At 38.2% G+C, this 22,667-nt stretch overlaps 1 protein-coding gene across 1 annotated transcript in view; it reads right to left on the reverse strand.

The window, feature by feature from the left end:
- Positions 1–22,436, reverse strand: part of nlgn2a (neuroligin 2a) — a 113,921-nt gene extending 91,485 nt beyond the window's left edge. Inside the window, exon 1 of the mRNA XM_017472222.3 lies at positions 21,594–22,436. Coding sequence (XP_017327711.1) covers positions 21,594–22,080 — 487 coding nt within the window. The 5' untranslated portion in view covers positions 22,081–22,436. The remainder of the gene's footprint in view (positions 1–21,593) is intronic.
- Positions 22,437–22,667: the final 231 nt, after the last annotated feature.

The raw sequence follows: 22,667 nt of genomic DNA on the forward strand, positions 1-22,667 counted from the left end.
GAGCTTGCTGATCATGTGTACTGGAAGGTAAAATCTGTCAATGCACACATTACACCACATTTATTCTATGGCCTGTAGGTGACGTTTGTCTTCAAGCCAGTTTTCTACAATTTGTGCAATGGTCACATGTTTTCCTGTGGCAGAAAATAAACTGAACAGTCCTGTGATGTATCCATGACGATAAAGCTCTTTTAAAAAACAAATGTTGTTGGTTCCTAGACTATCTTGCTGAACTGGATCAGATTTGTTTCCAAAGCTTTGTGAACTGGATCAGTATTTAAAGGGCCAATGTGAACTGGATCAGTATTTAAAGGGCCAATGTGAACTGGATCAGACCTTTCCAAAGCCATGTGACCAGGCTCAGGCTTTATAGAGCCATGTGAACTGGATCAAGCTTTATAGAACTATGTGAACTGGATCAGGCTTTATAGAGCCATGTGAACTGGATCAGGCTTTATAGAGCCATGTGAACTGGATCAGGCTTTATAGAACCATGTGAACTGCATCAAGCTTTATAGAACCATGTGAACTGGATCAGGCTTTATAGAGCCATGTGAACTGGATCAGGCTTTATAGAACCATGTGAACTGCATCAAGCTTTATAGAACCATGTGAACTGGATCAGGCTTTATAGAACCATGTGAACTGGATCAAGCTTTATAGAACCATGTGAACTGGATCAGGCTTTATAGAACCATGTGAACTGGATCAGGCTTTATAGAGCCATGTGAACTGGATCAGGCTTTATAGAGCCATGTGAACTGGATCAGGCTTTATAGAGCCATGTGAACTGGATCAGGCTTTATAGAACCATGTGAACTGGATCAAGCTTTATAGAACCATGTGAACTGGATCAGGCTTTATAGAGCCATGTGAACTGGATCAGGCTTTATAGAGCCATGTGAACTGGATCAGGCTTTATAGAGCCATGTGAACTGGATCAAGCTTTATAGAGCCATGTGAACTGGATCAGGCTTTATAGAGCCATGTGAACTGGATCAGGCTTTATAGAGCCATGTGAACTGGATCAGGCTTTATAGAACCATGTGAACTGGATCAGGCTTTATAGAGCCATGTGAACTGGATCAGGCTTTATAGAACCATGTGAACTGGATCAAGCTTTATAGAACCATGTGAACTGGATCAGGCTTTATAGAACCATGTGAACTGGATCAGGCTTTATAGAGCCATGTGAACTGGATCAGGCTTTATAGAGCCATGTGAACTGGATCAGGCTTTATAGAACCATGTGAACTGGATCAGGCTTTATAGAACCATGTGAACTGGATCAGGCTTTATAGAGCCATGTGAACTGGATCAGGCTTTATAGAGCCATGTGAACTGGATCAGGCTTTATAGAACCATGTGAACTGGATCAGGCTTTATAGAGCCATGTGAACTGGACCAGACCTTAAAGAGAGATGTGACCTAGCTCAGGCTTAATTGAGCCATGTTAACTGGACCAGTCCTTATAGAGCAGTGCTGCACTGGATTGGGCTTTATACAGCTGTGTTAAAGTGGATCATAGTTAAAGTTATTGTGCCGTATTAATCGCTTTGCCTTTAACTTATAGATCCACACTGAATTGGGTTAAGCTTTGCTGAATTAGATCAGGTTTTATAGATTCATGATGAACTGGATAAGGCTTTATTGAGCCATGTTAAAATAGACCACACTTTATAGATTGATGTTGAATTACACTTTATAGAGCTGTGTTGACATGGACCAGACTGTATAGATAGCACCACAAGTATAATTGGATGATGCTTAACTTAAAGATCCGTGCTGAACTGAATCACACTAGACTGTATAGAGCCATATGAACTGGAGCAAGTCAAATTTACAGATCCACATTGAAATTGATAAGACTTTATAGGTACCATGCCAAACTGGATCTGGCTTTATTGATCCATGCTGAACCGGATCTGGCTTAATAGATGGACGCTGAACTGAAACAGCCTTTACAGATCCATGCTGAATTGGATCTGGTTTTATAGATTGACACTCAACTGGATCTGGCTTTAAAGATCCATGCTGAACTGGATCAGCCTTTATAGGTCCATGCTGAAATGGATCTGGCTTTATAGACCCATGCTCAACTGGATCAGCCTTTATCCATGCTGAACTGGAGCCAGCTTTATAGAGCCATGCTGATCAGGCTTTACAGTACTGTACTGAACTGGATCAAGTTTTACATAGCTTTACTAAAATGGATCAGGTTTTATAGATCCATGCAGAATTCGATCAAGGCTTATGTGATGAACTTCCCAGAGTTCATCACAGTCTCACAACATGGCCAAACCAGACTCCATTTCTCCTCAACCACAGTCATTTCCTTGTTCAAGGTCACCAGACTTCTAATTACACACACCTGATCCCAATCACACACTCTGCTATAAATAACACAGACACTCATCCATTCAGCGCTTAAGTCTGGTGCCAAGAGTTTCGTGACAATGCCAAGCTTTTGCTCTTGTATTTCTTTCTGGTTGTGACTTTTGCTACTTTGCTCTTGGCTGTGCCTAGGTTGCCCTGCTTGTTGATTATCTGATACATGCCTGCTTTTGACTATGTGTTGGTTTTGCGATTAAATTGATTCCTGTTGTTATTAAAGTTAGCCTGCACTTACATCCATCTCTGCTGCCTTATAGTAAACTGGATTCGGCTTTATAGCTGTGCTGAATTGGATCACACACACTTTTGCAGTACTTATGTAATACATTTGTTCAGCTCAACTTCCTGTCCTCTTCCTACTCTGCACCAATCAGCATGAGTTGTTAACACCAGCCAACTCAACAGCTGATGCATATGCATAGGAAAGATGTCTTTTTTTTAAATGTTTCACTTACAGTTATCGTACAATTTTAACGCACAAGACATTGATTGCGAAGCGGAGGAAAAGCTGAGTAGAAGAAAAGGCATTCACACATTTAATGGTTCCACAGAGGTGTCCAGTAATCACTGGTAAGAAAATACAAAGAAGTAATAGAGCAATGGTGAAAGTAGTAGATTTATTCCTCTATCAAAATAAAATTCTCATTGAATCATTTATTAAAACCTAGAATCGTTGGAGATTTTCCTTGTTAAAAGTAATATATTTTTGGCTGCAGCGATGCTCACCATTGGAGGCAAAGTGTGGTTCCCATGTCATGTTCAACAATTGCTGAATATGTATCTGGCTTGATATTTTTCTTCAAAGGTTTTGGGGGAAAAAAACCCCATTCAAACATGATAGAGTAATAGTCTTGCAGCACACAGTGGAAGCAAAATAAGTATCATCGTAATCTTACAGCTATATTGCACCTGTCACACTGTGGAGACCCAGAGCCATTGATTTTACCTTAATTTGGTTTTGTAGTAATAAAGCCTGGGCAATACTTTTAAACTGAATCATTTTCTGCCCAGTGTTCATAGGACAGCTTTTCATTCAAGATAAGTCATCTTCCCAGATCTCTGCAAATAGCATATCATTCACATGTGCGTTTAGAAAAGGCTGAATTTGGTTTTAAATTGGGTAAATAATAGTATATAGAGCTTACCTGTACACTACTAATCAGTACATTAGTCTTAGATAACATAAACCATTTATTAAGATAGTGGTGTGTGAATGTTCACAAATGGAAACTCTAATTTTGAATCTTCAAAAATTGATTTCAATAAAGATGTTGCCAAACATATAAAAGATTATTTATTTATTTTCAATTTTATTTAATCAAATATTTCTTCTTATCCTAAAACCACTAAACTGAATCTCGAAAATGGCAAAAAAGGCTATGTAAGGAATAACGCACAAAAGACCATGCTCGTATATGGAAATAATGTACCACGGGTGTGTGATGAGATTTCATATAACAGTACAGCATTATTTTTGTATAAGAGTATGTATTCTGTGTGTACCACAGTGATTTGCCAACAATTACAATGTTTCATTTATTAATAAATGATACATCTGCATTTTAACAGTTTCTAATTAGATTTAATTGTGGAACATCTGAGAGACAAGTTCCTGTTCTCACCTATGTTGCAGCTGTAATAAACAGTCATTCTCCCACCAACCTCTTACTTGCTCTGTCTGATCTCTCTCTCTCTCTCCCTGTCTCTCACACGAACTGTGAAAATGCGGAAAATGCTTACAACCAATACAGAGTGCTTACAACCAATACTGCTTCTATAAATGTTAAATAAACACCAACTAACAACAAAATTCACCACATCAACAATTATAAAAGTAACTTTGTTAAACAACGACCCATTTTAAAATCCATTTATTATTAGTCTTAGATTATTGGCTGGTCTGCTGTACAAGTCCCTGTGTATGGGCTGTTATTATATAAACAATAATTTATTAGAAGTAGTGCATTAATATTAATATTAATGATTGGCCTGTTCATTACAGGCAGAACTACCCGTGCTGTTATATGAAAATAATGCACACTTTCTGCCCAATCAAATCCGAGCATTCAAACACGCTGTGGTATACATAGGTATAGGTTCACAAAATTTTCCAAGCCCTTTTATACTTTTCGCATGAGTATGTGGAGGTCTCCTGATCCCTATGGCCAGTGGCCCTAGAGCACTATGAAAGGGAACAGGAGATAAAGGATCATCCTGCCACAATGCAATGAAGTGCAATGTAACTCAGAAACACTCGATCTGCCTTTATTAATCAATGCAGCCTCCTATTTTTACTGAACCATTCACAATTTTAAGCATGCGGAAAGAAAGTCTTTTACTGAGAGCTTTGTACAATTTGTAGCCAGGTCCATCAGGACCTGCAGCCTTGCCAGATGGAAAAGCTTGAATAGCATCTTATTCTGAATCAAGGTCATTTTTCATTTAAATCTCACTCAATTTAGACTGCCAAAAAATGGCTGTATTCCATGCGGGTAATTGGTTTTCTATAGTATGAGTATAATTCAAAGGAAAATTCTCTGAAGCCATCATTAATCTCTCTCTTTTTTTTTAATTCGTGATCAGATTGTCTGATACAGATTTTTATCTTTTTCGTGAATTGTTTGGTTAGTTTTGTTTCCTACTTACTCGATCTACTAATAACTTCTCATGTCTCCTTTAGGAAAGATGTTTGATAATGTGCTATTGCAATCTATCCTTAAAGGAAACTGTTAACACAGAGTGGTTTTGTTTTATGTGTGTGTGCATGTGTGTGTGTGTGTGTGTGTGTGTGTGTGTGTGTCAGACTGCCAGAGTTATCGAACCACTGGTAGAACTAGTCACAATTTTATTTGGATGAATATCTCTCTCCCCCCTCTCTCTCTCTCTCTCTCTTTCACACACACACACACACACACAGGCACGCACGCCTCAACAAATGTCATTCAAAATTGTCCCAGTGATTTGGATGCAAGTTTTGTAATCAGAAAGCCACCTGGGTCTAACAGGTGTACAACGGCAATCTGCTCCTTCCTCTACAATCCCGCAGAGGAAGAAAATGGGCTGATCTTGTTTTGACTCTGCCAGCACACCACTTCTGCACCAATGTTTGAAATCATATCCAATTCCTCTAGGTATTGAACAGTGTTGAACAGTGCACAACTATTTGCCACTGTCTTGTGATGATCGAGAACTCTATGGCCCAGTGATTCTATGTGAAATAATTGACTTCTGTCTGAAATACCCTCTCTCTGATGTCACTTTGGTAGTGCGGTCTTTAAAGGCAGTGTTATTCCACCTAGAATTGGGACTGAATAAATGAACACTTCACATAAAAATGACAAATCTAAAAAAGGGTGTTCAGAAACTTTGTTCTGGTGTGAGATATGGCAAAAGCTCAATATAATGAGAGATTCTTCTTTTTTTAAGTGCATGTGCAGTACATATTGCATATATAAATGTTAAAAAAAAAAATCATGTTTCAATAGCAGATAAATCTGGAGTCACTTTTACTGTTGTGACCTGAACAGTCTTTCACCTATTTCACCTAGTTATTCCAAGCCTAGAGTTCAGGCTGTGCTATAGATTCCTGCCTATAGCTATAGGTGTTGCCTATACATTCACACATTGTACAGACACTCCACAAGTTTTATATTGTGAGAGACAAATTTTTTATTACTCTAGTGGGCAGATGAAGTACGGTAGGTACAACACCAATTCCAAAAAAGTTGGGACGCTGTGTAAAATGTACATAAAGACAGAATGCAATGATTTGCAAATCTCATAAACCCATATGTTATTCACAATACAACATACCAAAATATCAAATGTTTAAACTGAGGAAATGTACCATTTTAAGAAAAAAAATTCACAAAAGGTCATTTTTAATTTGATAGCCTTAACACGTCTCAAAAAAGTTGGGAAGAGGCAACAAAAGACTGGAAAAGTAAGTGTGACTAAACACTTTGAGACATGCTGTAATTGTAAATTTTATTACATATATATGTAATTCACATTTTCTGTATATTTCTAATATCAAAACAGTGTGTCTTATAAGTGATATTACAAGTACGTAGTTAACAAATCTGAAGCTGTTGTTCTGTTTTTGTACAAATATGATATTCACATTCTTTTTTGTAACCCCGGTGAATACTGGAGGCTCACATTCAGGCTTTGAGCCCTTTTTTTTAAGAAGAAGAAGAAGCCTTTATTTGTCACATATCCAGTACATTACAGCACAGTGAAATTCTTTTCTTTGCATATTCAGAGCTTGTTAGGAAGTTGGGGTCAGAGCACAGGGTTAGCCATGATACAGTGCCCTTGGAGCAGAGAGGGTTAAGGGCCTTGTTCAGGGGCCCAACAGCAGCAGCTTGGTGGTGCAGGAGTTTGAACCCCAGACCTTCAACCAGAACCTTTAACCACTGATCCACCACTGCCTAAGGAAACTTAGAAACACAAAAGTACTGTGGAAATACTTTACTTTGCAAAAGTGGTGAATAATTAACTCTGTCAAATGTTGATATGAGATTCTCACGGGGTCAACTTCTCACATCTCAAACTCAAAATTAAAGTTGATTTCATGTCAGTGTTATCTTAGCAACGCAATCTACATATTAAACAGCAACTATGTAACTGCTTCTTTTTTTGGTTGGAAACAAAATGACCAATTGGCCAACTGTTTACCATAACAAATAAGTAGGATAATATGCCATCAATCATGGATGCTTCAATGTAGTTATGTTGCTGTAGTGTAGCAGTAGCAAACTCTATTAAAGTCCTCATTCATAATCTAATAGGCTGTGTCCAACTTGTGTCCTAATTTGTGGTTCCTTGTGATATAGTGCTAGCTAAATTCTTTGCATGGAGTAGCATTTTCCTTCAAACTCGCCAGAGACATATCTAGGCTTGGATTTCATGTTTGAACCTGAAATATTTTATGACAATTCCAAATACTTATTTATGGACAGTTAACACAGATACAGTACAGTAATCAATCAATAAATGATTATATATGTGAATGTTTTGCGAAGTAACTACACTATGATGATGCTCATAAATGGTCAACAAAGTCATAATTATGATTCATCCATATTTAACCTCCCCAAACATCAACTGAGTGTGTCCTTTAATTTGTTTAATTATACTTTATTGGCTATGAGCTGGTATGGGAAGAATCAGAATCGGATATTTTTCCCACTTCTGTTTGAAAGCTACTAGCCAGCAAGCTACTCTTTGAGCTTAACGAGATCAATGTGACAGCCAATAAAGTGCTACAGATCAAGTGTAGATCTGGTTTTACAAGGTAATATGTCATTTTCAATATTACTAGCATGTTATCTGAATCGTTTTCATTGTAACGTTAATAAATGTATTCTATTAACATTATTAATAAGGAAAGCTCAGTTGACAGCAGGTCATACCTTAAATAATTAAATGACAATTTCTGAATACCATCACTGCCGCTACTGTGCTCTGGCATCCACCCAAAATGCATGAGCACACTGTGATTAAATTGTACAGATCATGCAGTGAATTTATTTGGCATATTTTATTTATCATATCCCCCTGAAAGTAATTTATACGTACCCAGTTGAGACCGGTAAATACATTTTGGACGTATTGTTCCCACAGCGTTAATTTTTATGCAAAGCTGTGCAAGATTACTACTATAGCAGAATTCTGCCCAAGCGATTTCTACATAAGCTCTGTTCAATACCACAAACTCCACACTTTTACAGTTTGATCCATATTGAAGTTCCCCCTTGGAACAGGGACCAAAACTACAGTTCATTAACTAAAATTAGCCCTGGTTCCTCCTCTGTCTAAAAAGGCTGTGAAATGTACCTATAGTGACAGCATGATTGGTTGAGTATAAGATGCAGGGCTTCTGGTTATGACAGAAAGAGAGCGAGAATATGAAGGATATGAAGGAGAATGCTTGGTGGAGTTCGAGGAAAAAGAGGAGAGGGAGAGGACGATATTGCAAGGCAAGGTAACAGGGATGTACATTGTGTGTGTGTGTGTGTGTGTGTGTGTGTGTGTGTGTGTGTGTGTGTGTGAGACAGGCAGAATGTTTGGGAGAGATAGTGTGAGCATGTGGAATAGAGGAGTGTTTAAACAGGGGGGAGAGGGACAGCAGCCAGATAGGATGACATTTACGAAGTGGTGGCAATGGAGAAGGCATGAAGGTTAAAGCAATTTCCCAGCAACACCAGTGGTGACAATTACTGGCGGGCCTCATGAGCACTATGACACACAGCCCTGTGTCTGTCTGCTTCATTGAATCTTCCACAAAGCCTCAGCGAGGTCAGAGGTGTGACGCAAAACATTTATTTAAAAGGCACACTACAGCCAGAACAGTCCTGACTACCTATTAGAAACTATACTGAAGCCACTGTTGCAAGGCTGTGTATGTCTTTTATAAATGATTAATAGGCTGAGAAGTTATTGGCTTTTTTACTCCATTTCTCCTGTGTATGTAAGTGTGTATGACAGATGCAGACTAATCGCACAGATTTGGAGTAATCTCGTTCATTTTGAGAGACAATCTTTCTCTTCCTTGCCTCAGTGACATTAACGTAATCTTGTCAAAACATACAAAATGTGGCCAGTAATTGCTCGGATTAAAACAAAGCATGCTGTTTCTCAGATGTCTTCCACTGGACACCTTTCACACCTTCTGTCATAGTGCTGTTAGTCTGGCCGATCTAGGCACTTTGGATGTAAATTAGCCTTAACCACCTAGAATATCCCTTTTCTATTCTTGATTTGTTTCTCATTCTGTAACTGCGTTAACATCACAGGCGATTGCTTTAAGACTACCTGGCGTCCCCAAAAACGTCATTAAAATGCAGCAATATAATTCAATATTTTTAGCGAATCAAATGTCCCACTGAAATATCTCGCGGTTTTACAGTGCATTTAATGCAAACTGATTTTGGCAGACAGCGCAGCCTGAGTGAAAATCTTTGAATCTCCCGACACAGCACTGATAGACACCTCATAACACTATGCTTCTCTGGGACTTCAAGAACAATGTGTTTTAAAGGGATGAAAGATTAATGCTCATTGGACAACATTTTAACACATCATTTTGTGTCCAGCCTGGATGCTGTACATCTCTGGGGTAAAAGGGAGTGAGGCGGGTGGATTTTGCACAGGATTAAAAAAATGCACACTCTATTTGCCTCACCCAGATGCACAGATTCTCTTTATTATGATCGGGAGAGCTGTCAGAGGTGGAACTTCATTACAACCTACTGCCAATAATTGAAATGTTAATGAACATGACTGACATCTCAAACATATTGACGACAATCAGAATTGCTTGAAGCTGCAGAAGTGGTTAGTTAAATAGTGTTGAGTACACACTAGCATATCCTGTTAGTTTTTCTTTAGAATTTGTACATACTGCAAATAAACTAAAGTATAAAATTCTGTTTTATTTATTTGCACTAATTTGTGAAATTTTTTGCTTATAAATGTCTAGCTAGCTGTCATTTCTTTCTTCAGCTAGCAGTTTAGGTGCTTTTGGCACAAAATGGCAGACATTGCTAAAGTTGACCTGATTATAGAAAAGTCTTTTGATGCTTAGGGAACAAAAAAGGTCCAGTCAGCTCTCTAGATATAGTAAAATTGGTTGGCTGTGTTTATTATTAGTCTTAGTTTATGTGGATTGTCTGTCATGTGAGTCCCAGTGAACGAGCTGTTACTGTAGAAGTGATAATGTATTAGAATGAGCACATTAATATGAATGTTCATAACAGATAGATGTGCTTCTACTATTTTAAAAGCCAACAGCCACCACTGATTTACTGCACGGTAATAATCCAAGCATTATGATATTACTCACGTGGAGGTAACAATACTACAATATCTGGACGGCTTGGCGAAGGAAATCAATAAATAGACTTAAAAAAACAACTCATTTAACTACAGACTTATATGAGGATTACTTAAGTTCATGTAAATGCATCTGATTTTGTGCTCATCATATTGTAGCAGTGAAGACAAATGGTCAGTATGGACCACATTCATAGTGAAGCTTTATTCAGAACTCAGATGTAACTATGGACATAAATGTAATTCAGGCAGTTAAAAGAGAGGGGCGGAGTTTGCCTAAAACAGATAAATGTTTTAGACACAGTTATGTGCAATTCTGACCTGGAATTTATTTTGTTGTGAGATATCAGCTTGAGCAAGGAGCAGCATTAGGTCTGGTGCTCCAGCTGACAGTTTGATGTAACTACAATATATCATGCTGGAATTCATCTTTTGGGCTTTAAAATACACACACACACACAAAAAAAAAACCACATGAAGCTAAATATTAAATACACAAATAGGACACTTCTAATTAACTAACTAATTAATTAATGTATTATCCCGTTTAATTCCATTAAAAAAATACATCATAGGAGACATCTTAAACAGAGATATTGCTTACCACGAAGACTGAATTTTTAATAGATTCAATTATGAATTAAATAAAAGTGAGCTGTAAGCATAGCAGATAAATGCTTAGTCAGCTTATCCTTCAAACAGAGAGCATGTTTTCTTTACAGAAAAGTGCATCAAATGAAACAAAACAGCATTCTTTAATTAATTTGACAACTCAAAATTGAATTAAAAGTGTGATAATATAACCTAAATTCCAAACACACATTACAATTGCATGCCTTTGATTTAGTATCTCGTGGCTACATTCATTTGTATGCACAATTAACCGTCAACTCTGCTCTCTAATTTTTCAGGCTTGAAGGCAAGTTCTTGTGTTTAAAGGCAGTGATCTGGACTCTAATAAAAAAACAAATTCTTCTTTGACGTGCTTTACAAAAGGAAAATCTGGCAACCTTGGACGAACAAATAATATCAGATGATTTGAATAATAATCTGATTTGGGTGCACAGGTAATCAAAGGTACAAAAATCAAGCAGCTATGTAACCTGCCTTTGAAAATATTGATGTACTTCACCTTATTGGCTTAAGTTACCAACTCTGAATACAGCCATATATTAATAAATGCCGTGATGAGTCATACTCAAAGAAAAGGGGGGGGGGACTATGCCCTTTTATTCTCCTATTCAACAAATGACATATCACTTTATCTCTTTAGCTTTCATTAATCTTTATTGTCTTCTTTTTCCTCTCGAACCTTCCTTCACTCTTAGCTCCTGCTCCCTGACTGAGGCTTTTGCAAAGCATAGGTATAACTACAAGCTGTGTGTGTGTGCGTGTGTGTGTATTTGTGTGTGTGTGAGAGAGAGAGAGAGAGAGAGAGAGAGAGAGAGAGAGAGAGAGAGAGAGAAAGGTTGGGTAAGTCTTATTTGCATTCAGAGCCACTTGCCAACTCAGCTACAGCAAGAATTGAAGAGACACCCTTTGAGCAGTAGAGAGAGAGAAAAAAGAAGAAAAGCATGCAGCGGGAGCGAGAGGGACATGTGAACGAAGACACACAGCATGAGATGGCAGTAATGCTTGTGTATATATGCGCAAGTATGTTTGTGAGAAAAAAATAAAACGCTAAAGATGGAGATGGCAAAAGTGAGACAGAGAGAATAGAGAGAAGCAGTTTGGGAAACCATTACAAAGCAAGAACTGGAATAACCTGAGCGCCTTACAGCGTGCACAAGAGTCTGGATTTTCTCTCATTTCCATTTCTATGCAACATCCTTCTCACAAACAACTGCCAGAATATTACAGCCTAGTAGCTCAACCTGTAAAAATGAGACACCGGTAGAAATTTGCCCACGAATAGAGACTTTCAAATACTTTCTCGATCACGGTGGAGAAAATTACAAAGGCAACTCATGTAATAGCTCTAAAACGGTACTTTTCCCAAAACTGCTGCTTATATAGCTGTTTGTGTCATGGACAGCAGGTGTTCCTAAACTCTAAGTATGGTTTATGCTTTTCACATTGAGCGTACCATGCCTGATGATGTAATGTGGTCTTTGTGAGCACAAAGTAGCTACAAAATGCTTGTTCACAACAACTGCGATTGGGACAATGTATGTTGTTAAGTACGCTACACAAATTCATTTAAATCAAACTGAATAGCAGGGTTGGGAGGGTTACTTCCATTACAGTTACAAATTACTTCGTAAAAAATGTAATCAGTATAGTAATCCAAGAATCACAATATGAAAGTAATGTAATTTGATTATTTTTGGATTACATAGATTTTATTTTAGAGTTTAAAATATGTTCAATGTTTGGATTTATTTTAATAACATAAATAAATAAATAAATAAATAAATAAATAAATAAAGATAACTGTCCCTGATGCGGGTAAAACTATATCACAGAAGCATTTCAGAGAACAATCTGTGTTAATTTCTACCAAATTAACTTTGTGCAAAATTGATGTATGCATACACCTGGAGGTTGCTCATGTGAGCTACGACTGGCAAGAGAGAACCAGAATTATAATAAAGGTGCTGTCTATATTGTGTATGTCAAAAGTTTGGCCATATAGTGTATTTTCACACTGGTGCCCTGACTGGTCTGTGGTAAAGCAACATTTGCTTATTCACTATATGCCCTAAATAGCTTTTGTTTGGTAAAGGTATTCTCTTGATTAATTCTAAAAGATCTTTCCTTAGTCACTTTAAGGCTGTAATTCCATAAAAAAAAATATGTATACTGTATACAAACAGTCACGTTACTGGACAATATAGTTCTTTAAAAAATCAGCATATCCTCATTTGGCTATATCACCTACGCCATTCTAGTGTACACTAGCCTTAATTTGGATCTTTATAATACGAAATAAATATTACAGCAGCCTACTCATTTCACAGTCTTTATCATGCCATAAAGGTCAGCTTTTCCTAAACATTTTATAAATGCATATTACCCACTCCTGCACTTGAACCTACCTCAAAGGCACTTTGTTCTCTTTTTTTCTCGAATAGCAGTCAACAGTGCAGAGACCTGTACCTTTAGCTCTGACACTAATTAAAAAAGCACTATCCACACACAGTCAGACACTACCTCAATATGCTCCTTCATTTTACTGGCAGAAAAAAAACTCTCTCTCAACTCCCTCAACAAATATATTCTTTTCTGTGTTATGAAAAGAGTGAATTCCATCCCAGTATATTTACCATTACTAGACTGATAATCCTTATAAGAACTTTCATACATGAGAAAAGTTAAGTACAGTGCCTCGTTGTGATGAAGTGGAAGGAGAAAAAAGATGGAGAAAGTGGAAATAATATGGCAAAATATGGGTTACAAAGCTCACTGGCTGAATTTCACCAATATGGCATCTATGGAGGGTAGCCAGAAGGAGGAAACATCTGAAAAAGACCATGTTGGAAAACCTGAGAACTTTTGGAAAAAGATTTTGTGGTCTGATGAGACTAAAGTTGAGCCATTTAGTCTAAAGCCAAAACATATGCTCGGGGCACACCAAATACAGCCCAACACCCAGATAGTATTGTTCCAGTGATCAAGCATGGTGTTGGTAGCACCATACTCTTAGGTTACTTTTCAGCAGTAGGAACTGGAAAGCTTGTTGCCATCACAGGCAGCATGGATGGAGCAAAATATAAGCAATTTTTGAGGAGAACCTAGTCCAGCCAGCCAGACATCTGCATTTACAGTGGATTGTGATACCCTCACTGGTATCTGATGTCACTGACTGTTTTTGTGTTTCTGTCATCAACTGATGTTGTTTTCCTTGGCCAACCTGTTTGATGTCAGGATCTTAGTACACCAGTGGTTTCATTCTTTTTCAAGACATTACAAATTGTTGTATTGGCTATGCCAAATGCTTGTGCAATGTAGACATTCAGAGCTATTAATTGTGTAAACAATCAACCTAACAGGGCACACCTGAGCAATGTTACATGTTCCAATATTTTTGATAACATGAAAAATGGATGAGTTCAAACAAAAGGTGCCATTTTCTAACTTGTTTAACACATCTAGCTGTAAATATTAGGAAATGAAAGCTGACATTCTGATCTATCATCTCACATTCATCATTTTGATCTCAAGCCCAAATGTCTTCTGTGGCAAGAAATACAAAGGAATGGCTTGGGAAAAAGGTTTGTGCTTTGGAATGGTTGAGTCAAAGCCCAGACTTAAATCCAATTGGAAATCTGTGGCATGACCTGAAAATGGCTGTCCACCAACATTCTCCGAATAATTGAGCATTGAGCAATGGAGCAATGGAAGAAAATGCCATAATCATCCGAGACAACTCAAATCTGTAATTTCTGCAAAATTATCATTCACATTGAGCGGGTAAATACTTATCATTTATGCAGTTTTTAGTTTTTTTAATTTACAAATATTTCTGAAGACATCTAAATACTTTATTTAATTTTATTTCTTTATGGAATCACTTCAAAAGGAGCACAAAACATATCTGACATGCTTAATCTGATGTTAAAATACAACTAAAAGGGAAATAATCATTAGGGGTGAACACTTTCTGGAGGCACTGTATATCATGTTTCAATAGTAATAGGAATAATAATATTTATAAATATAAAGATATAGATGTAAGTATTTACAGTCAGGTGCATAAATATTTGGACAGTGAAACAATTTTTGTATTTTGTTTTGCCTCTGTGCCACAGTGGATTTGAAATGAAGCAATCAATATGCGATTGTGTGGACTTTATGCTCTAATTCAAGGTGTTTAACAAAAAATATTGCATTAATTGTTTAGGAATTACAGCCATTATTTGCAAAGTCCCTCCATTTTCACAGGCTCAAAAGTAATTGGACAAACTAACAATCATAAATATTAGGATAATTTTTAATACTTGGATGCAAATAACTTAGTCAATGACTGCCTGTAATCTGGAACCCATGGACATCACCAAATGCTGAATTTTCTCGCTTGAGATGCTTTGCCAGACCTTCACTGCAGCTGCCTTCAGTTGCTGCTTGTTTGTGGGTCTTTCTTCCTTCCGTTTTGTCTTCAGTAAGTGAAAAGCATCCTCAATTGGGTTGAGGTCATGGGACATTTAAGAACATTTCTTTTCTTTTCTTTAAGAAGACCTCGAGTTGCTTTTGTGGTATGTTTTGGGGCATTATCCATCTGTACTGTGAAGTGCCATCATATCTATTTTGCAGCATTTGAGTGAATCAGAGCAGAAAGTATAGCTCTATACACTTCAGAAATCATCCTGCTATTTCTATCAGCAGTCACACAATCAATAAACACCAATGGCCCAGTTCCATTGGCAGCCATACATACCCAAGCCCTAACACTGCCTTCACATGTTTGCCAGATGATATGATCTTCCTTAACTTCTCCATACTCTTCTCTTCCCATAATTCTGGTACAAGTTAATCTTGCATCAGGATTGGTCAGGATTTTTTATAGTTGTTTTTTTTTTTTTTTTTTGCAAAGTCTAATCTGGCTTTTCTGTTCTTGAGTGTTAGCAGTGGTTTGCCCCTTGATGTAAACCGTCTGCATTTACATTCATGAACGCATCTCTTGATTGTAGACTTTGACAATGATACACTTACCTCCTCCAGAGTGTTCTTGACTTGGCTAGAATTCTGCTATCATCAACTTTAGTTGTTTTCTGAGCTCGCTAGAGCGTTCCTTCTTTTTAAGAATGCAGCAAATCGTTGATTTGTCCACTCCTAAAGTTTCTGCTATCTCTCTGATAGGTTTGTTTTGTTTTTTTCAGCGTAATGATGGCCTCCTTCACTTGCATCAATACCTCCTTGGACCACATATTGAGAGTTCCCATGAACAGCTACCAAACACAAATTCAACACTTGGATTCAACTCTAGACCTTTTACCACCTTAATTTGTCATGAAATAATGAGGAAACAGGCACATTTGGCCATGAAATTGTTTATCAGTCAATTGTCCAATTACTTTTGAGCCTGTGAAAATGAAGGGACTCTGTAAAAAAAAAAAAAAAGGCTGTAATTCCTAAATGGTTAATGCAATATTTTTGAAGTTTTAAATTTTAATTCTTGAATTAAAGCTGAAAGTCTACACTTCACTCACATCTTCATTGCTTCATTTCAAATCCATTGTGGTGGTGTTCAGAGGCAAAAATATGAAAATTGCGTCGTTGTCCAAATACTTATGGACTCGACTGTATTTATTGTATATAATATCTATATTGTGTACATGCAACAACAATTATTAGTATTATTATTGTTGTTGGTACATCCATTATTATTATTATTATTATTATTATTATTATTATTATTATTATTATTGATTCTGAGTCTGTCTATTACAGCAGTAGTTTAGAAGGACTGGGCTGAGCTTTGGCAAGATTGTATTTAATAGAGTCATGCCAGTAAAGTAATACAGAATTCAATATATTCTTCCTCACGCTCTCCTTATTTCAGATGCATTGAACTGCCAAAGACCTCTTGGTGTCACCACAAGTCAGGTAAACCCAGTTCTGGCTTTTCACTGTAGCAGCTCTTACACAAGCGATGTCTATTTAAGAAGCTTCTGAAGATGAGCAGGTTCTAAACTAGTGGACGGGACAGCAGATAACTGACAAGGAGAGAAGGAGAAATGACAGAGATAAGACAGCACATCACATCAGCCCTAGAGAATTCAACATCTGCGCAATGATGGTATAAGCCACGAGTACACACCCTTACACACACACACACACTCGAGAACTTTTTTCTTCCTGCTTGCCTCTGAAACTATAAATAGCATGCAGTGCACAGTTGTTGCTAATTCCCTTATTGAGAGACTAGCAGAAAGGCGAATGGATGAGCATACGCACACACACACACACACACACACACACACACACACACACACACACACACACCTCTTATGTGATGCCTGACAGCTACAGGCTGGAGTAGCTGCAAGGTTGCCAAGGCTTGAATTCTCCAACTTCTGCCTTCAATCTTACCTTCCTAATCCTTCACGTCTTCCTCCACTCTTTATCTCTCTGTCTCTTCATTATCCACTTTGCTTCCCGGTCGTTTTTCAACCCTTGATCGTTTCTTTCTTTATCATGCTGTCAAACTAACATTTTAACACAATCTTCACTCTCTCGCTCTCTCTTTCCCCCGCTCTCTCACGCTCTCATTCTCTGTCTCTTAAACAAACACATACAAGGAAAACCTTACCGATTGATTTCGATGATCTTTTCCCTTGTCTGACTCTACTGCAAGTTAGATCAACATTGGATGTACTAGAGACAGGTAATAAGCCAGTTTCTAATATGGCTCTTTTTGAATCTACACAGGATTCTTCACTCTCCCTGTGTGCGTGTGTGTCTATGGTCTGATAGCTTCATGCTGTTTTGCTCTCCGTTCTGCAGCAGCACTCATCCCCACAGAGTGAACAGGACCTGTAGCATCAGCTCTGATGCTCATTAAAAAGCTCCATTTGTACATACTCAGGTGCTGCTGCAAAACGCGTTTTCATTTCCCTGTCAGAGAGAACAGCATCTGATTCCCTTTCTTTCAACTCTCCCTACCTTTCTGACAAACACACTCTTCATCATTAATCCCTGTATCACTGAATCAAGACAGCAAACCACTGATAATCACTAAGCTCTTGCATTCTTATTTGTGATGCTTTTTTTTCTGTTATTGTACCGCAGCTTCTTTTAGTTGCGTTTTTAGATTAGATGCATTTCTCTATAAATTGGCAGACAGACTGTTCCTGTTCCAGATGCAGGCATGCAAGCCCAAGCCATGACACTACCTCCACCATGCTTGACTGATGAGCTTGTATGGTTTGGATCATGAGCAGATGCTTTCTTTCTCTACACTTTGGCCATTATCACTTTGGTAGAGGTTAATCTTGGCTCCAATATTTTTGTGGTTCCTTTGTGAATTCCAATTTGGCGTTCTGACTCTTACTGCTCATGAGTGGCTTGGATCTTGTGGTATGGCCTCTATATTTCTGCTCTCAAAGACTTCTTCAAATGGTGAATTGTGATACCTGTGGAGGTTGTTGATGATGTCACTGACATCTGTTGTTTTGGGGTTTTTCTTCACAGCTCTCACAATGTTTCTGTCATCAGCTGGTTGTTGTTTTCCTTGGCCGACCCGTTCCATGTCTAATTGTTAGTACACCAGTGGTTTCTTTCTTTTCCAGGACATTCCAAAGTGTTGTATTGGCTAGGTCCAAAGCTTGCGCAATGAATCTGATCGATTTACCCTCTTTTCTCAGCTTCAGAATGGCTTGTTTTTCTCTCAGACAGCTCTCTGGTATTCATGTTGGTTTATCCTTTTGAACAACATAAGCAGAGTTCACAGGTGAAACTCAGACCGAGTAGACATTCAGAGCTGTTAATTCAGGGGTATATAATGTTGTGAAATGCACCTTCATATGTTTTACAAATGTGGTCGCATATTACTCTTCACAGGTGAAAAAACACATGATCACGTAAAATATAGTTGACATGCATAGTACCCCCCTGATTTTTGAAGGTATCTGATTATTTTGTACATACAGTATAAACACAATGAACTAAACACCAAACAAAACGTTTAGGGTTACTGAAAAGGCTAACTAATGAACCATGCCACTCAGTCAACACAGTCTCTCAGAAAAACAGGCTTATCACCTAAAGTACTTATATACCAGCAGACTATATGTGTAGTGCAATAATGTAGCTGCATAGGTTAGCAATCAGCCAATCATCAGCTAATTATCAAGCCCCCTTTAAACATAAATGTGTGCGATAAAAGCAGGTTTGGGCTAGCAAAAGAAAGTAGTCTGAGCAGCAGCTAAGGACTCGCATGTGGCATGGAGTTAAAAAGAAGACTTGGAATGAAGAATCATCACTGGGCAGGTGAATATTGCAGTGGCCAGCACTCCGAGAATTGATTGCAGTGAGATGTATGGGAGGACATGCTGTGTGTAGCAGGGTGAGCCAATCGTTCCCATAGACACTGACTGATGGGGATCGATCACACATGGCTGCGGCACACAGACTAATACATGAAGGTCCCCACTCTCCAGCTCACACACAAACAGGTTACACAATTTATATCATAGGAAAGCATATCAGTCATGGTAAGTATTACAAGATGTTAAGTGCCCTATTTGGTGCTGAAATAAGGTGTGCATGTTTATACTTTTTTTTTTAAATGGCTTGGATGTCTGGAATAAATTGGCTGGATTAAGTGGAATTTAGAGATTAGGAAGATGCACACGGGCTGACTTGGATAGTGCAAAAGCTTAAAGAAGTCGCTGATTTGCTACACTATTGTGATGAAGAAGAGAGAGAGTGAGAGAGAGAGAGTGAGAGAGAGAGAGAGAGAGAGAGAGAGAGAGAGAGAGAGAGAGAGAGAGAGAGAGAGAGAGAGAGAGAGAGAGAAGGAGGAGCTCGACAAAGCTAGAAACTGCTGTTGGTGTTGACAGGCAAGAAAATAAAACAACCATTTTCACACCGGGGTGTTCCTATGAAAACTCACACACCTACTCAAACACACTCAGCGGAGCCCCAGTGGAGTTTGACTTGCATGTTGATGTGTCACATTGTGTTATCCCGACGTTTAATCCACTGTGGGTATGTGTCTGTATGCTGTTACACTCTAAACTGTGCACATTCTCTTATTATTCCAAAGACGCTGACTCTGATATAAACAGGGTTCAACAGCAAAAGCCTTTATAAAAAATTTAAAAAAGAGAACCGTTTCAACGAGACCTTTACCATCTCACACCAAGAAAAAAGGTCAAAAACAGTGGTGTGTAACCAGATCTGAGAACTGGAGAGAAAATTGATGCCAATATTGATCATTTGTTTCTTTGGCAACCAGGTGGCTAAGGAGAAAAGCATTAATTGCAAAAGAGAAAAAGAAAAAAAAAAACCTGAGCTCACAAATCAGCAGCTCGGCCCACTGAGAGCACCTTTTCGTTCTGCATTCTTTGAAACCCCAAAACTCGATGAAAAAAAACTGACAGATAGTTCTCAATTTCCTGAGCTTTTTAAAAATCATTCCGCCATTTCAGATGTTAATTCCTGGTTCGATTTCCCTCAGGATGAGCATGTGCTCTAAGAGAGATTTCCCTTTGCACTGAACGTCCTGTATTTTCTGACTGGTATTAACTTGATCTCAGCTCACGTGCTCACATCCCCAGTGCAGTGGGGAAAATAACAAAATAAAAAAAGAATGGAACGAGATCAGATTTATGTTTCTACATCGCAGATGGAATCAGAGTTATTCCAGTGTCACAAACCAGCACCACAGCCTGGCTGAAATCTCTGTACTCTCCTTCGAAGTTACAATTTACACTTCCAATGTCATTTAAGACCAAATTTCAACTTTATGCACTCAAATACAAAAAAAAAAATCTGTATCTGTAGAATTGATACCATCAGTATGTGGTTAAAAAGTGGAAAAAGTGGAGTTTGTACCCAGTGTTAATTTTGCTATTTTCACATTTACATGTATCAACAGGTCTCTGTGAATGTTAGCTCAGCGACATTAGCCTCAGTTTAACACACACCCTTGCCTCGTGTAGTAACCCCACCAGTATTTGTGTGTTTGTGTGTGTGTGTATGTGTGAGACATGAAATCAAGTGTTTTCAAAAGAATATTCAGCTACATAAGAAGCCAAATCAAAGGCCAGATTGAACAACTACTAAAAGTCCTAAATCTAAGACCCTGTAAATGCAAACAAAGACAGTTTGTTAGCTATAAAGGCCTTTCATTTGTGTAAAAACAAAAAAAGAAAAAAAAAAACAAAAAAAAAACAAGCATTTTAAGACATCTCAGAACTCTTTAATTGAGACCAATGTAGACCAGAGCATTGCGTTATAGGTGGAGACAAAACAAGAAGAAAAAGGAGAGAAAAAAAAAGATGTGATGTGTTTAGTGTTTTGTCTCCCGAAAAACAAAAATGCAGCAAAAAGATGCTGTGCTGTGTTACAGGTTACACTTTGATCGGCAACTTATCGAGTGATTTTTTCTGCTTTTGTGTACAGTAGCTGTGAAAAATGAACAATTATTAATATATTAGTATAAAGTAGAATGTTTCTTAATTTAAAAAAGTATTTTAAATAAAATTAATCATTCTTATTAAAGGCATTTAAATTGGATTAAAATAACTATTTCATTTAAAAATAATTATATATATATATATATATATATATATATATATATATATATATATATATATATATATATATATATATATATATATATATATCTTTAATCTCTTTAATCTGTCATTTCTATACTTATATAGTGTGCAGTGCTGAATGTGGCAGCTCACCGTCCTCGGTGGGCACGTAGACGTTCAGATAGAGGCAGTCTTCGCTCTGGTTCTGAATGTAAGTAGCAGCCACGTCCAGGCTGTCAGTGAACCACACAGGCAGCATGATCTCAGGCAGCACGCCGTGGAGGTTCTGTGGGCACACGGGTGCGAACTGAGTAGCGTTGCGCACTTCAGGCCACGAACCAGGCGCCTCTGGGGGCTGAAACCGGCGGTCTCCGATGGGCGGTGTGGCATAGGGTATGCCCAGGTACTGCTCCACAGGACCCAATATCTCATTATTTAGTTCCTTTTTGAGCCCACGCAGCTTTCCATAGTTGGTGCTGACAATCGGGTGTTTGGCGCTGGGTTCAGAGCGCTGACACGCACCTAGAGTCAGCCACAGTGCTATGCACAGGACATAAACGCAGCTGAGAGTATCCAATCTGCGGGCACAGCCCGAGTCCTTCTTGTACCAGCGCGGTGGGCGCATGACTGCTTTTGCCATTTCTGTTTTTTATATCCTTCAAATCAAGAAGGGGGTAGGTGAAGTGATTATCCACTAGGTTGGCGCCAGGATAGAGTGTAAGAGGCGTGCTTTTTTTAGGTAGACAAGATGCTGTGGACAGAGAGGACAGGAATAGGGGGTCAGGTGAACAGAAGGGACAGGGACGAAGACGAAGTGTTGCCAGTAGTGATCTCAGCCCTGGCAGGTTGCTGTGATGTGGCAAAGGTCAACGAGGAAAACTCTGTTACGTTCCATTGCCCGACACAGTACTCATGGGGTTGGTCACACCGAAAATCATGCTTGGGAGTCCTGTAGAAGAGAAAGAAAGTGTGCAAAAGTCAGACCTTTCCAGCTAACAGAACATTCAACAGGAAGGTCGGGCTGTAACATTACAAACATAAAATTCCTGCAATATATTCTATAAATATATTCTGCATTAATGGTTTGTTTCATTGATGCGGATCATGGGAGCAATGTTTCAACCTTGCTCATATGCTCCCAGTTAGACAAAAATGAACATTATATTATGTTCATAGTGTTATAACATTCCTCTAACCAAAATCTTGGAGCAATGTCATTATTAGCAT

Source organism: Ictalurus punctatus, chromosome 7 (assembly GCF_001660625.3).
Source record: "Ictalurus punctatus breed USDA103 chromosome 7, Coco_2.0, whole genome shotgun sequence".
NCBI lineage: Eukaryota > Metazoa > Chordata > Actinopteri > Siluriformes > Ictaluridae > Ictalurus > Ictalurus punctatus.